The sequence below is a fragment of the Polypterus senegalus genome, chromosome 2 (assembly GCF_016835505.1).
Source record: "Polypterus senegalus isolate Bchr_013 chromosome 2, ASM1683550v1, whole genome shotgun sequence".
Classification (NCBI taxonomy): domain Eukaryota; kingdom Metazoa; phylum Chordata; class Cladistia; order Polypteriformes; family Polypteridae; genus Polypterus; species Polypterus senegalus.
This window is the reverse complement of record NC_053155.1, coordinates 200493966-200510753: the sequence shown is the minus strand read 5'-3', so window position 1 is coordinate 200510753 and position 16788 is coordinate 200493966. Positions and strand designations below refer to the sequence as shown.

The 16788-nt window shown below is 36.6% G+C and overlaps 1 protein-coding gene across 1 annotated transcript in view; it reads left to right on the top strand.

Moving 5' to 3' along the window:
* dpt (dermatopontin) overlaps positions 1–16788 on the top strand; it is a 146416-nt gene that overhangs the window by 89650 nt on the left and 39978 nt on the right. Inside the window, exon 2 of the mRNA XM_039745177.1 lies at positions 5603–5728. Within this exon, the coding sequence (XP_039601111.1) occupies positions 5603–5728 (126 nt within the window). The remainder of the gene's footprint in view (positions 1–5602; positions 5729–16788) is intronic.

The following is a 16788-nucleotide window of genomic DNA, read 5'->3' as shown; positions in this document are numbered from 1 at the left end:
AAATCACACATGATTTTAACCTGTGTTGTAATGTTAAGTATCGAAAAATTTACTGAACTGGTATAATATATATTTTTTAGTCAGTCAGTCATTTTCCAACCCGCTATATCGCACAGGGTCACAAGTGTCCGCTAGAGCCAATCCCAGCCAGCACAGGGCACAAGGCAGGAATAAATCCCGGGCAGGATGCCAGCCCACTGCAGAAATAATTTTTTATTAGAGTTTATTCCTATTCAGAATTTCACTGAATATTCAAAATGTTTCTCTTTAGACTTTCTCTGTCTTCCATAAGTTATAAACTCTATTAATGTTAACAGAATTTTAAAAATGTAATACTCATCAAGTTGTCCAAATGCTCTGTATTTAAGTTATGAATTTTGTTTTTATAGCGTTTATTGATTAAATCCTCTTTCACAGTCAGCACTTGGTGCCTGGAGTATGCTACAAATGTCCAAAAATGAAAATAACTACTTGAAATGATCTTGTTGTTTATCTGAAAATGTCTTTAAAATTCCAGTTTCTAATTTTTGCTTAAGTAATATCTCGAACTCTGGAAACTGATTACATACAGTACATCCTTTAGAAAGAAATTAATCTTTTTTTTTTCAGCAGAGCACAGTATTTGATGGCAAACCTATTCATCTGCTTAAATCCAAACAGACTTTCCAGATTTGCAGGTGTAGAGAAACAAGCTAATCTTTCAGTAGAAACCAATTGTTCATATGGTCTCGTAGCTGCTGGATAAAAGCAATCATTGACATTGTTTTAACTGGAAATGAAATGAAAGGGCTGCCCTTTGTCATCGATTCTGTTCATAATTTTTATGGACAAAATTTCTAGGCGCAGCCAGGGCATTGTTAGGGCTCGGTTTGGTGGACTCAGGATTGGGTCACTGCTTTTTGCAGATGATGTTGTCCTGTTTGCTTCATCAGGCTGTGATCTTCAGCTCTCTCTGGATCGGTTTGCAGCTGAGTGTGAAGCGGCTGGGATGAGAATCAGCACCTCCAAATCCGAGACCATGGTCCTCAGCCAGAAAAGGGTGGAGTGCCCTCACAGGGTTGGTGGCGAGATCCTACCCCAAGTGGAGGAGTTCAAGTATCTCGGGGAGTGTGAGATCGACAGGCGGATGGTTCAGCGTCCGCAATGATGTGGGCTCTGCATCAGTCTGTCGTGGTGAAAAAGGAGCTGAGCCGTAAGGCAAAGCTTTCAGTTTACAAGTTGATCTATGTTCCTACCCTCACCTATGGTCATGAGCTATGGGTAGTGACCGAAAGAACGAGATCGGGAATACAAGCAGCTGAAATGAGTTTCCTCCGCAGAGTGTCTGGGCTTTCCCTTAAAGATAAGGTGAGAAGCTCAGTCATCTGAGAGAGGCTCTGAGTAGAGCCGCTGCTCCTCCACATCGAGAGGAGTCAGATGAGGTGGCTCGGGCATCTGATCAGGATGCCTCCTGGACGCCTCCCTGGTGAGGTGTTCCAGACACGTCCAACCGGGAAGAGGCCCTGGGGAAGACCTAGGACACCCTGAAGGGACTATGTCTCCCGGCTGGACTGGTAGCGCCTCGGGATTCCCCCAGAAGAGCTGGAAGAAGTGGCCGGGGAGAGGGTCTCAAGCTGCTGCCCCAGCGACCCGATCTCAAATAAGTGGAAGAGGGTGGATGGATGGATGAATGAAATGAAAAGAGCAGATCACATATTTCTTCTCAGGAAGGCAGCTTGTCTCCCTGATACTGTGACCTAAGTTCTTGATTTTTGATTTTCCAATATGAAAAGCTTCAACAGTCAAAAGTACACTTCTTTGCAAAATTATTCATAAGTCTGCCAGTTCTTTTGGAATGTTATTAAGTATCGAGATAGAACTATGATGTTCTGCATTTTGCAATTTATCCAAGTAGTATTTCTGAATAGGATCATTGTCACCTTTTAAAATTTTTCCACCCGTATTCCACAGATACATCATTGTTCCTAACATCAACATTTACTGTGGAATATCTGAACAGTCTCCAGACTTCATTTAGTGGTTCTAAGGCAATCACATCTGCCTAAGCAGCTTTGGCCAAGTTTTTCAAATTTTGCCTTCTTACCAGATTACCTGCAGAAAAATGTGTAAATAGTTTTTACAAAAGTCATAATGTCGATCATTAGGGTAATGTCTGTACCCAGGTCCTCACAATGTGCCATACAATGTTGCTCTGATAAGTGTGGAATAGACTGGCACAAAACAGAAGCTACACATTGTCGTAATTATTTTATACCAGTGAACACAGTTTTATGAATCGAGCTGCATTCATTTCTAAAGTTAATGTATAAAATTAATATTTTTGAAGCTGTCGTATCACTTGATTCATCCACTATCAAAGTTTGGTAATTTCACTTAACATGTTGGTTTTGATTGTTGAATCTATGCACTCGATGAACTCAAAGATGTAGTGTAATTGTTACATTGCCCACTATTTGATATTCTCATGTGTTTGTCAACAATGCCTGAATATCCTGGACAGCCAACATAGGAGATTTTTTTTTTACAGTCAGCAAAACATTTGTTTAAACTCTTACCTCATCAGGTGTGACATATTTTGGTGCATAATTTGTTTTCTGTCATGTTTTTCTTTAGATTCTGTTAATATTGTTTTGAACAAACTTTTCAATTGATTTTTAAGTTTTGTGACTGAATTGATATGAGATTTCTGGTTCAAATGTTGTTTGATATGGTCAACTTCTGAGTCACTTCATACTTCCCTGAGGTCTGTTCATTAAAAGATCCCACTTTCAAGCATATTTTGCAAATTATACCATTGATCTCAGAGTAGTTAAAAATTTCTCCCAGAAATGTGTGCTGCCTGTCACTATGTAGTAAGTCTGTTTTCAGAAAACATTCTGTCACCCATTCCATCCTAAGCCCCAAACATCATTTCTTAGATGTACTACTTGAACTCATTTCAGCTTTATGTTTAGACATGGTTTAAGTGACAACAGCAGAAGTGACATAGAAATGACAGGTCAGTAATTGATTCAATTTAATTCATTTTTACTTTATTTTAATGGGTTATTTTTCATTTTTTTGAAAGTCAGGTCTTTTTGTGTGCAACCATGTAAAATCTGTGAATGATCCGCCTAAAATGTACAAGCAATTGCTCACACATTCAATTTAGAGAGAACACTGTTTGTGTCATAAGCAAGTGCTTCAGCAAGCAACACTGACTCAAGGCAACTCAAGTTGTAGCGTGTGATTTTGAAACATTCATTTCTGTTTGTACTTATGCTGTGGAAAGCAACATAGAGTAAATAGTAAGTGCACCTTCTTTCAATTCTATTGTATTTCATAGTAGGATCCATCCATCCATCCTCTTCCGCTTATCCGAGATTGGGTCACGGGGGCAGCAGCTTGAGCAGAGATGCCCAGACTTTCTTCTCCCCGACCACTTCTTCTAGCTCTTCCGGGGGAATCCCGAGGCGTTCCCAGGCCAGCCAGGAGACAAAGTCCCTCCAGCGTGTCCTGGGTCTTTCCTGGGGCCTCCTCCCTATAACTAAGAATTATCTAAACTTCACCAAGTTGTAAAATTAGTCAGTTGACAAAACACACATAAAGTATTCACCATACTTATTAGTTATTCAATAAAAATAAGCAATGTGTGAAAACAACAACAACATTTATTCATATAGCACATTTTCATACAAATGTAGTTCAAAATGCTTTACAAGATGAAGAAAGAAAAAAGAAAAATATAAAAATAAGATTAGGCAATACTAAGTAACAAAGAATGAAGTAAGGTCAGATGGCCAGGAGGATAGAAAAAGAGAAAAAAAAAACTCCAGAGGGCTGGAGAAACAAAAAACAAAATCTGCAGGGGTTACAAGGCCACCGAGCCCACACTGGGTATTCTACCTAACATCAATGATCTAAATGATCATAATCAGTCCTCAAAAAAGAAGGTCATTACAGTCCAGAAATTACAGTTGAATATATAATTACATATAAAACCAGAACAGAACTATGGGGAGTTTTATTTGGAACATTCATATTTGTGTTACAGCTCTGCCACCTGCAATGATCTCAGAGAGGCAACTGTTACAGCTCATCAGTCTGGGAATATTTAGTTTACAAATTTTAAACATTCAACAACAAGGAGACGTATTGGCAAATGGATAATATTGAAGACATCTATCAACCTTCCTGAACATCTCTGTAAATTCATCCAGAGATTACTAAATGTGAAACAAACCCCAGGCAGGGTGCCAGCCCACTGCAGTGATGACCATAATACAAGAAAAATCCAAATGAGATTGACAACATAACGATAAAAAAGACAGCAGAGAACAGTCGAACTAGACATACGTGAACTCCAAAATGGAAAAAAAAACTCCAAAATTACTTAAGGCATCCACTGTAAAATCAACAAAGACATCAGAGACCCAGCTGTCAACATAATTTCAAGCCAAAAATAAACAATAATTTGTTTTTTTTGCACATAAACAAAAATACAGTTAAATGATGAAGAAAAATACATCAATGTCATTAAAACATAAGCAGACAGATCTCATGGGTATCTCACCATTGATGTTCTGCTCTTTTAGTCATCAAGTTGAATAGATCAAAAGGTACTTCTGAACAATAATTGGGATTGGATTTGCTTTGCATGCTTTGCTATTTAATAATTATAGACTATCTGAGGCAATGGAAGGGAATGTTATTCTTTAATGCTGAAGTTTCCTGAGTCTTGGCCACATACCTCATTTCTTTTTCTTCTTATTTCTTATTGTTCAGAAAATGAAATGTCTATTGATCAACAGAAAGAGAAATGTCTGGCTGTAGGTACTTGGCTTGATTTTAACTTGGTTGAACAGAGCTGATCGAAGCTGGTAGAAACTTCCCTAGGTGGACTAAAAAGTCTTACAAACGCGAAGCACGTCCCAATGTTGTTGTTTTTTTTTTTTTTTTTTACTTGTTTTCCCCCCAAGAATCAAAAGATCAAATTACATAAATCACATACAGATACATTACAATTACAAATGTATTGTTGTTTGTTGCCACAGTTAAATGTCCTTACATATATTTAGTTGGTTTTACTATTAAAGATAAAGCTAACACAATTTTCATGGATAATGCAGGATAACTTTAAATAGATTTAATCTGCTTTGATACTTTTAATTAAAATTAGGTAAAAAAATAATATTGCTGTCAATACCTTATATGTGAAAATTATTATATTGTCGTTTGTATGACATGTCAAATTTTATTGGATTGCTAAACTGAATAGGAATTCAATTTCCACTGTATTTAAATGTTATGATATCATGAAAATATTTCCCTGATTTTGTGTCAATTACTTTCATGACAGGAATAGATTAATTTAGTAATTTGATACTCTTAAAAAAATTCTGCACTATTATTATTTTCAGCATAATTTCCTTTTTTCTGGATTATAATATGCATTAATGACTCACAGAAGTAACAGTATGCCACTCTTAATCCTTCCTGTGACAAGCATGGGCTTAGTAGCCATGAATTAAATTAGCTCCCATGTGGGTGAATCACATAATGCCATGTTATGTATTGTAAAGTGATGCATTCAAAAATAACATTTGTGGGCTTCTATTTCCAGGTATCACTTGTGCTCCAATAATGGGCTGGTTGCAGGTGTTCAGAGCCAGTATTTCAATGAAGTCCTGGATCGAGAATGGCAGTTTTACTGCTGTAGGTACAGCCGACGATGCCCCTATTCATGCTGGTGAGTATTACTGAAAAACAGCCATGAGAATGTCTAGACAGAAATAAGTAAATAGACTTTTTAAAGGGCTTTACGTCTTTTTTTATCTTATCAAGTAAAGTAAAAACACTGCAACAAAGTGATGTATCCTGACATTGTTTTCAATAATGATTTAACCAGAAAATGAAGTATTGTAAGGAATGAGGCTAAGGCATATTGATGATCCTGTAGTAGAGTGGTATGGGTTCAGTTATGTGATGGCAGACTTTAGTAAGTTTAAAAATCAGTCAACCTGGGATGTATTGTTAGCATGACACAGTACTTATTATACAGTAACAAAACTACTGTATTCTACAAAAATTCTATAATAATTTTATATAATAATATATTATCATATGTCAGGTGTAATTCACTCTTTGAGCTAGTAGTGAAATTTAAATCTTTTACCGCTTTAAAATAATTATTTTAAAAGTAATTGTAGGTGTGCAGAAGAGAACAACCAAGTGCTTGTCCAACTCTGTATAAAGTGCTTGTCATATTCTGACCGACTTAAGGAGTTAAACTTCTTTAGTCACGAGCATAGGAGGCCATGCAGAGACCTAATTCAGGTTTTAAAAATTCTCAAAGGCATTGATAAAATGGATCAACAGAATTCTTTCAACTAAAAGGACAGTGAAGTGGAAGTTAAATGGAGGTACATTTAAGACAAAAGCCAGGAAACCCTTCTTCACTTACAGTGCCATGGGAGTCTGAAACAAAACTACTGAGTCATGAAGTTGAAGCAGAAACTTGAAAACCTTTAAGAGCAAAACAAATCTAATCTGCCCCTTCTAAAATGTACTACTAATAACCCTAGGACAATTATTTGACTCACCCTAAGCACCAGTGAGCTACACGGAATAAAAAAATATGACAAAACTTAAGAACCAGTTGGATAGATGGAACAAAAGGAGAAAGAATGTGTTTGCAACTAATCTACAAATGATCATAGGGATGGTTTCTGGCCATTCCACCCTCTAGAAACCTGTAGTCATTGGTTACAATACTGTACTGTATATACAGTACTTACCCAGTGGCCATTTTGCAAAATGAACGATACCCAAAAACATTCTCTGTTTACACACTGTATCAGCACAAAAGACTAAAGTATTTTCTGTATGAGACTGTGGATTCCTCTGTTGTATAGTTATTGCTGGCGGGCTTTGTGTGTGGCTGTATGAAGTTAATAAGGTTATTGTTCCTGACAAAATACCATCTACAAATAACACAGGACAAGACTTCACATTCTCTTGAGCCAAAGATATTCAGCAAAATGGCATTTTATGGGGATTGCCTGCAGGTGCCCGTTCATGCAGAAAGCAGGGATTTAACAGCTTTTTGTCACAGACTAGTGTCTACTGCTACACAAACCTGCCATTTGGCCTCAGCTGTGCACCATGCTGCTTCCAAATTACTATGTCTTTCACTCTAGCTTTCTATTTATTTAGATTATCCTGCAGTGCAAGGTCTTACACTTTTTGTGCACTTCAATACTGATGAAATGTGCTAATATGACAGTGCATATTATAATCAATATACATATCCACAATATACACACCCACAAGATTTCTACAAAATTCTACAAATACGAATAATTATCTTTAGCAGCATCCAATAATAATTCAGAAAGAAAGCAGGATCCCTACAACTACTAGAATACAAAATGCCAATAGCTCTCGGGGTAAAAGAGTTCTTTAAATCTGCTGCTCTTGAATCTGAGGAACCTAAATCTGCAACCTGTTTGCAACAAATGAAACCCTGGAAACAGAACATGGCTACTGCCTTAAAGAACTAAGTTAGCTGTCTTTCTAATTTGTTTTTAATGTAGCCCTGATAGAAATGCAAACCAATTGTAGTACTGTGGAAATGTAAAATACACTGAAGATTCTCACTTTGAAAGAAGGCTCTAGGAGTCGAAGAATTATTCATTTCTTATCATCTTGACCTCGTTTGAAACAATTCATGCACTGTTCATCCTGACTCCCTACTTCAGCTGGCTTCTCTTTCTTGGCTACCAATATTGTTCTCAGCTTATCTCTTACTTTCATTCTTTGCTTCCCTTATTTCCTAACTGGCCTTCAAACAACAGGTGCTCCCCCTTCTCTGACCTCGGGCAGTTTCTGTTTGTCATTCTTCCTTTTCTCTATCTTTCCGAATTACTAAATATTGGTGGTTTCTCTCTGAGCTTAACTAAAAACGAAATATGGCAAATGCCTTTGTTTAACTATTTCCTTGAAATACCTAATTCACACTAAGGTTAATGCTTATAGACGTTCTTACTATGTTTATATTTATGCATGTCAATACATGACTTTTTATTTTCTATACTACTAATTTTAACACAGTTTATGTTCTTAATGGTAAAATTTACAAGTAAACATAACTTAACTACTACTGCTTCTTTTAACAAATTTGTTCTGCATTGAGATCAAAGGTCTGCCTCTTATCAATGATTGTTCCTAAATATTTGTGATACTCCATCATGTGCACGTTCTTCCATTTTATTATTGTGGAGATGTGGTAAGGAGTGGAACACCTAAAATCTACAGCCATATCCTAGTACCCTTGATCTTATGCTCATATTATATTACACAACTTCTATTCTGAGAGAATGTCAAACTTGGCCACTGCAGTTGCTAATCTTGTTGCCTGAGGATGTCAGATTACAGAGCAAAAGTTACAGGGTGTGTTAAATTAGAAAATGGTGTTATTACTCTGCAGCACAGTTTCACATTTCAAAAGTATTGTAAGCTAAACACCCATGTTCCTTATTTCTAATAGTGGCATTATATGCTTTGTACTTCTGGATGAGCGCTCACTGGTTATTAGCTGTCACAAGCATAGAAACTAAAGACCTGTTTGATTTTGTCAGAGTGAGTTGAAGACTAGTTGGACAGAGTCGCTGAGTTTGTCAGACTACATGACTATTGAATCACTCTGTGACTGGCTCTGACTTTATGATTGTGTGGAGTACAAGTCACCCTCTTTGGAGTACTGTGTACAGTTTTGGTCTCCAGACTACAAAAAAAGACATAGAAGTACTAGAAAAAGTCAAGAGAAGAGCAACTAGGTTGATTCCAGAACTGCAGGGGACAAGTTATGAGGAAAGATTGAAGCTTAAATTTAAGCAAAAAAGGTGACATGAATGAAATGTTTAGGTTATGAAGAGAATTAGTTCAGTGGATCGAGACTGATATTTTACAGTGAGTTAATCAAGAACAAGGGGACACAGTTGGAAACTTGTTCAAGGTAAATTTCCCACAAACGTTAGGAAGTTTTTCTTCATACAGTGAACCATAGACACATAAGTTGCCTAGTAGTGTGGTATACAGCAGGACATTAGGGACCTTCAAAAATAGACTTGATACTATATTAAGAATTAATGGATAGGCCTGGAAAGCTTTGTCGGACTGAATGGCCTGTCCAGATTGTTTTGATTTCTAAAAATAAAGTCTGTGACTGAAAATTTCTGTAAAAGTTTTGTAATGTGGCAAGGCTTTTACAGATATTTAGATGTAAAAATGAGTAAACATATTACTGAACACATTTATCAAAAACAGGTCTATTATTGTCCTTCTTACAACAGATTTACAATTTCACAGTCATCTACAAATTTCAAGATATGCCTATGCTTACTGTATGTGAACTCCTATAGTCAGTTGTGTACAAAAAATAAACAGAATAAAAGACAAACTGCTGCTTTGAGGTGATCCAGTGGATTGAGTAATGGTATTAGAAAAATATCCATCAATATTCCTTCTTTGTGTTTTGTAAGTTAAAAAGTACAGAATTCACCCCGCCAAGTTAGGGTCCAAACATAATTTATCAATCAGTTGGTTACCTAAAATCTAATGCTGGATTGTACCAGAAGCCAATATGAAATCATAAACATCTACAGCATGGGATTTTGATCCTTCCAAATACAAATATACAATTGGTAAGAGTCCAGATGGGTCTGAGTTTTGTTTAGCAACTCTCCCTTATCCCTTTCTCTCTCCTAGCCATTACAGCTAAGTTGTTTATAGCTTCTCTCTGGAACTGTCCTGCCTTTGTCTCTCCTGCAATCTCAAATGGTTTTCTGATATTAGAAGTTAAGACCATTGATCTGAAGTCATTTACAGCTTTTGGATAAGTAGCTTTGGCTACTGGAATATTGATTTGCAGTTTGCTATTAGTTAGCCTATTAAATTTCAATTCTTTCAGAAACTTTTTGCAATACAACAACTGATATTTATAGATGATGCTTCTTAGGACTAGAGTCATGCCAATTCAATTTAAGATCTATCTCTTCTCAATTAGTCTTCCCAGTCCCTTGCATGTCATTGGTGATGCATCCATCTAATGCAGCATACAGAGAAGAGGCCTGTTGCTTCTGAATCTCATGGACTGTGCTCATTCAGTATAAGACATTCTGCTTGGTATGTTTTCCCCTATAAACTGAAACACTGAAAATCGTCATCTGTGATGACACAGTTTGTGAGATACAGTAGATTCCAGCAATTAAATTTTCAGCTCCATTTTACTCCTGTGCCAATCAATAAACAAGTCAAGTCAACAGGTGGATAGTGAAGAGAACCTTAGGTCAGATGATGAGGATGACCTTATTGGGGATATCCTCTCCATTATTATTTCTACCCCTAAGACTATACCTAGCTTTGAGGTTAGACATACTCACCAGTATGCCAGCTGTGATCTTTTATGACCTGACTATAACAAGGCAAAATGAAAAAGGTTTCTTCACTGTGTGATGCCCCAGGGTTCCCATAGCCTTGGCATCTTCTTGAACCCAGAACATCATTAGTCATGACCAGGACGGACTACAGCAATGAGGACACACAACAAGAAGACTGCCACAACAGATGTTCTTAGACCAGTTTATAAATGAGTGCAGTGCATTTCTACTTTAAATATTTTTCATCAATAAATAATCCAATAAAAAAAATGCAAGTAAAGGGTAAAATTAATGAAGAATAAAACAGAAATTGTGTGCTCTTACATTCTCTCTCCGGCAAGCCCAGAACGTTTTTCTCCTTCATCTTCCCTGCTCCTTTGGGGCTTCTCAGTTAGGCTGGAACACTGGCAAATGCAACTATTCATTAAAACATTTTTCGTCCCAGCCACCTCAGTCAGCCAACCACTAAGATACTCAAGGCCCAGCTCCATTGTCCCACCACCATATTTAGGCATCCATAGGATGAACCCCTTTGGCTGTGCCTGCTTCCTGGATGCCCAGCAGGAGTATCCCTCTACTGGAGTGCCATTCCTCTCACTCCCGCAGTGCCTCTTCCTGAATGCTTTGCCTCCTTTCTGTCACAGTGACTACCATCTCCTGATTCATACTGTTCTTTTATCCATCTCCTTGCTATCCTGCTCAGACTGCTTTTATCTCTTGTGTGTGTAGGTACATCAAGTGTCCTGTGGCGCTCTGATGATGCATATTAAGTGCATTCCCTCATCAAATTCTCTGTGGCCACACAGCTTTTCACAAGCCCACAACCATACCCATTAAGTCTAAGCCACACTGTTTTATTGATAAAATAATGCGCAATCATAGACCCGTGACAAGCTTCACCACACAATGATTGATTTAGTAGATAGGTTGTTCAACTCCACCTGCAACACTGTCTTTCACCTACCACTTCCTTTCATTCTCTCTCACTCTCCCACTGTTCTTTTTCAGCATACCTCTGTCTGTCGCTTCCCAAATTATCAGACATTTGAGCAGACAGGAAATGTACACCTAAATTCACTCGTGACATGTTGTCTTTTCCAATGTGGAGAGAACAACAGGTACTGTAAGTATATTAGATTTCTAGTCCAGTATTCCATCCAATTTGTGTTACTTTGAAAAGAGTCCTCAACTGAGTATGTCAATGGAAAATTCTGTGGCATAAGTCAGCAGACTTTTTTTTTTGTTATTTATTTCGCCTTGTACAATTTCTCGTATTAGTAATTTGTTAGTTTTCGCATACCCCTTGGGGTCAGAGCGCAGGGTCAGCCATTGTACGGCGCCCCTGGAGCAATTACAGGTTAAGGGCCTTGCTCAAAGGCCCAGCAGAGTAGAATCTCTTTTGGCAGACTTGCTTGTTACCTTCAGTATTTTAAACACCATACATCAATCATCCTCCTCTTAATCTCTGTACAGATTACTGTAAACTACAGAAAAGTCTAGGTGCTAGTTTAATTATCAAATTACTTTTGTGGTGGGTAGAAAAAGCCAGTAGGCATTATACATGACATCACGAAACTAAAATAACAAAAGACAAAAAACATTCTGAAGGTACAGATGCCATGAGAAAAGAAATCAAAGTTAATTCTAAGCAGGCCAACTGGCTGTCGTGCCTCTCCCACAGAGTTGTGCATTGTTCTACAATGAGGGCAAAAGTCGGTGATTTCAGTGTAATATAACAATGATCTAAACCTGGATCAGTCAACTGTGACACCATTTTGTCCCATCCATTATTTGGTTCCTTTCCAAAACCTGGAGGTAAAACTTGGATAAAGTTAGAATGATGTCAAATATAACTGCAGGTCACCAAGAAGAGAAAGAGTGGCTTAATAACAGTTGGTCATAATGCAACCAAAATTACTGTAAAAAAAGAAGAAGAAGAAAAATATATGTGACTGGCCACACCAGCAGCCCTAACAGGAATGTTCCATTCTAATAAAATGGGTTCCCTGACTTAATATCAAAGTCAAATGTAATTGTACTACTAAAGAGCCCTACACCTGAAGGATCTGCCCCCTACAGTAGGTTTATTTATCCTTGCATTTTTAAAAAGTGTTCTATTTATGATTCAGTGTGCATTTACTGTACTTCATGATTTATGTATTCATTTTATAATTACTTGTTTTAGTGTTAGATGCAATTAATCACAATTTCATACCTTTATGTGATTAATTAGTTTTTTTTTTTTTATAGATTCACAGCCCTAAGTTATTTATGTGTTTATGTATTTATATATTTTAAGAGCTTGTGTACAAAGCCACATTTTTCCCCTGGGGAGAAATAAAGTTCCATCAATCTAAATCAGAGTTTTAGGGTCAAACGTCCAATTCAAATTATTCCTGCTGCAAAGTGGTAAATGTACTTTAGTGTAAGGTAACAATTTGAGTAATCTATATATAAAGCAATAATTTTAGTTCTGTTTGATATGAATGATGAAACTAGCTTTGTGTTTTTAAAATGAAGAAAGCAGCGCTAGCTTATATCAATGGGAAATAAAACATTTATATTCTGTTGAGAATTTTATTTTATCTGCAGATAAGATAAGAGAAATCAAGAGTAGCCTTCAAAAGAAAAAACAGAATCAAGCTACAAATCAGAGAAATTGTCAATATGAAGGAGTTTTTCAGAAAAATAGTAAACAGGTTCATGTCTGAGCTATGGCACTAAGAAATTGTGTCTTTTTTTCCTATAAAGAAATTGAAGTGTTCACCAGATTTATGGCAAATCTTCCAGCAGAGGTCACAGAAGGAGGTGTTTTCCATTTTATAAAATGAATCAGTTAGACAAGAGCTGCTGTAATTCATTTTGGAGCCCTGCACATTAGTAATGTCTGCAGAATGAAAAGGTGAAAGGCAACTGCACAGGACGACTAACTACTTTTAAGATGTTCCAGGTCAACAACCTGCAATGTGAATATAGATAAGGTAATTTAAAAGTGCTGGAAATCCTTTTATGAAATATGTGGGTTTAGATCAACTGTCATTAGTTTTAGCAGGCCTGTCCACAAAATAACATATTCCACATATATGCATATTTGTTATTTCATTTGTTACATTTTTTTTCAATAATTGTTTATATTGTTTAATTTATCATTATGACAATGGTGTCATCCATTACAATTTTGAAACAGTACCACCATTTCACACTCTGTTTTCATGGTTGTGGTCATAATTTTTTGTGGTGATGCTGCATGTTGCCAGATTGTGGCACTTTCAAGCTTTTAATTTATTTCAAAACAAACTTGCATATTTATGTAGACTTTTTTGGTTGGAGAAGTTTGTTTTATTAATACTTGCCTTGGTTTTTTTGTAAGTCTCATCACAAGTTGAACAAGATTTCGGTATACCGTATATACTTGCGTTTAAATTCTGCCACATGCTTGATTTTACCGTATAATTTTATAATGTCGGTCACATAAGTTGAATACGGAAAACTGATGCTATTGGTCCCAGAGATTATGATATGCTAACGCCCACCTGAGAGAGTAACCACAGAGCACACTGCATTTTTTTCTATGTATTGTACCTACGTGACCACACGGTAATACCAGAACTATTCCGTAGCGACGTTTGCACTGTTTAGTGTTTTTTGTATCTCACACCCTCATACACGTTTATCGTAAGAGCTATGATGAAGCGTTCGATCAAAAGTATGAAGCTGCTGGCTGGGATTGGCACAAGCGGACCCCCGTGACCCTGTGTTAGGATATAGCGGGTTGGGTAATGACTGACTGACTAACTAACTGACTAAGTGGTGAAAGAAATTGGTAACGTCGCGGCTACAACAAAATTCAATGTGTCTGAGAAACTGATGCGAGATTGGAGGAAGCAAGATGATGTAAAAAAAATTTAAGTGTCGTATTTTTGAACGGGTGTATAAATCGGGATCTGATTTTATGATTGATTTTTCGGGTTTCAAGACCCGACTTATACGCAAGTATATATGGTACTTGAATTATGCCAATGCTTGAATGTCTAGTTATTTTCTAAAACTAAACAATACCAAGCCATCAATCTCTGTTATCCACCTTTAGCAGTAGCTTGTATGTATCAACTTTGAGCCTATTAGGATGAACATTCATGCACCCATGTAATGGAATAAATAAGTTATGAAAATGGGTGAAGTCTATAGATTTTCCTTATGTAAAAAATTGCAGTGTAAAGGTAAAACGTTTGATGTATTCTATGAGAGAGCTTTTTTTCAAATGTCCTGTGGATGCATCTATTGTTTGGAAATGTTCCATTGCTGTGCAACTAATGTGTTCCATTTGACACTTCCACTTGGTGGTGTGTCTTATAGTTATCTTAGTAATTCACTTTTGTGATTAATGCAGTGAACAAGGACCTCCTTGAGTCCTCTGCGGTCAGCTGCGTTATTGAACAGATATTATAGTAAAACACTCTTTTAAAATGTTCTGATACCCAGAACATAAAAGGTTTTTTTTGTTATTGTTATTATTATTTTGACTGACAGTGTGTAGTGATTATTTAGTTTTTATTAACACATGTTTATTATTAAACGTCTAGTTTATAATAAGCTAACATGCATTTTAAACATCACCTAAAACAGCGTTCCCTACCTGTGGTGGGCTGTAACGGCATTGCAGGTGGGCTGCAGCCAACTGCAGATAAATCTTCTCACACCCTTCACCACTCTGATGATCGACTTCCTTCACAGTGGCAGCATGGCAGGGGGATCATAGCCAATACTGGACAACCTCCTCAACCCCAGCTCTGATATTGATACTTGATTCACGAAGGAGGAAAAGCATTCACACTGGTGTCCGTGAGGGAACTGCTTTGAAAAAACACACCCCATTAAAGTCTAACAGGGTCACGAAAATATTTGAAAAACTGGGCAGTGACACCAAAAAGGTTGGGAAACGCTGACCAAAAACTTAATTTTCAGAAAAGTTATGCCAAAGAAACACTAATGAAAATATACAAGTTACATGAAAAGCACAGTATCAAAAACTTTCCATTTATCTCAGTGATTTGCAGCTGTCAGTTTTCTTTATGACCATATTAATCCAGTAATAAAAATGTTCATTGAATTTTCATAAACGACACCATACCATTTTCTAAACCTGCTTAATCCTTAGCAGGGTTGCAGGGAGCTGGAACCTATCCCAGCAAGTAAAGGGTCAGTTCATTGCAGGATTTTTTTAAAACCTCAGATTTAAGCAATTTGAATGTGTTATGTGACTTACAATAATACTTCAACCAAAAATTATACTATGTATTTGCTGCTTATTCCACGGAGTTTGAAGTGATGGCTGAGACAACATTTTTTAATCTCAATAAACAAAGTTTCTGATATAATAGTGAATGACATAGTGGCCAACACTGGACAACAACAAACAATATAAAAGTTTATGAAATAAAATCTCACTTTTCTCATGCTGAATAATCCTCATGTCAGGTCAATTAGTCATATACTCACTATGTCACAAACACATGTATTTTTTACTACAATATGGTTAAAATAAGCCACTTCTGGAAAACATTTTTATGAATGACTCTGTTCATGCATATTAATTACTGGTTAGTGTTATGATTTTTATTATTATTTTTTTAATAAAAAATTTCCTGCATTGAATATGCAAATTCAGAATATGTGTTTTACTTTGTTGAGAATTACTATTATTATTACAATTTATTGCTCTGTCATTATAAAGATTATTTTGGTAGCTGTTCACCATTGTTTTTGTTCCCTTTTCAGCTATCCATTGCTCGTTTGCTGAAAGCTTGTCCTCAGGAGACTCATCGGGTGGCTTTATCAGCATGACCATTTATAAACTAACAGGGGGAGGCAATCATTGTTCAAATATTGACCTTTACTAACCAATTTTTTAAGTGTTTCAGATTTTGAGTTAACGCTAGAATTTAATGACAGTACTTTCTGGCTGTGATTTTGGTTTTGTTGTAATTTAGACAGATATATAACACCGATTTCACTGGTTTTCAACTTTAGCATATTCTTGTCTTCTTTCTCACAAGTCTTCATTAATTGCCCTTGTGGTCAGCCTTTAATCCATCTTCTCAGTACATTTAGATTTCCCCATCTCACTCCACTGTATCAGAAGATGAGCCACATGAACCCATGAACCAAATATACAATTAAGTACTTCTGTTTAATTATGCAGGAAGGTTTCAAAATTATGGAGAAAGCAGCCAAAAAAAAAACATGATGACCTTCTAAAATGTAATACCTGACTAAGCTTATTTGTTCCCCCCGTGCCTCTAATTTATTTTCACATTTCATTCTTACTGTAAGGTGTTCCAATCCTGCCTTTCAAAAATGGCAGCAGGCC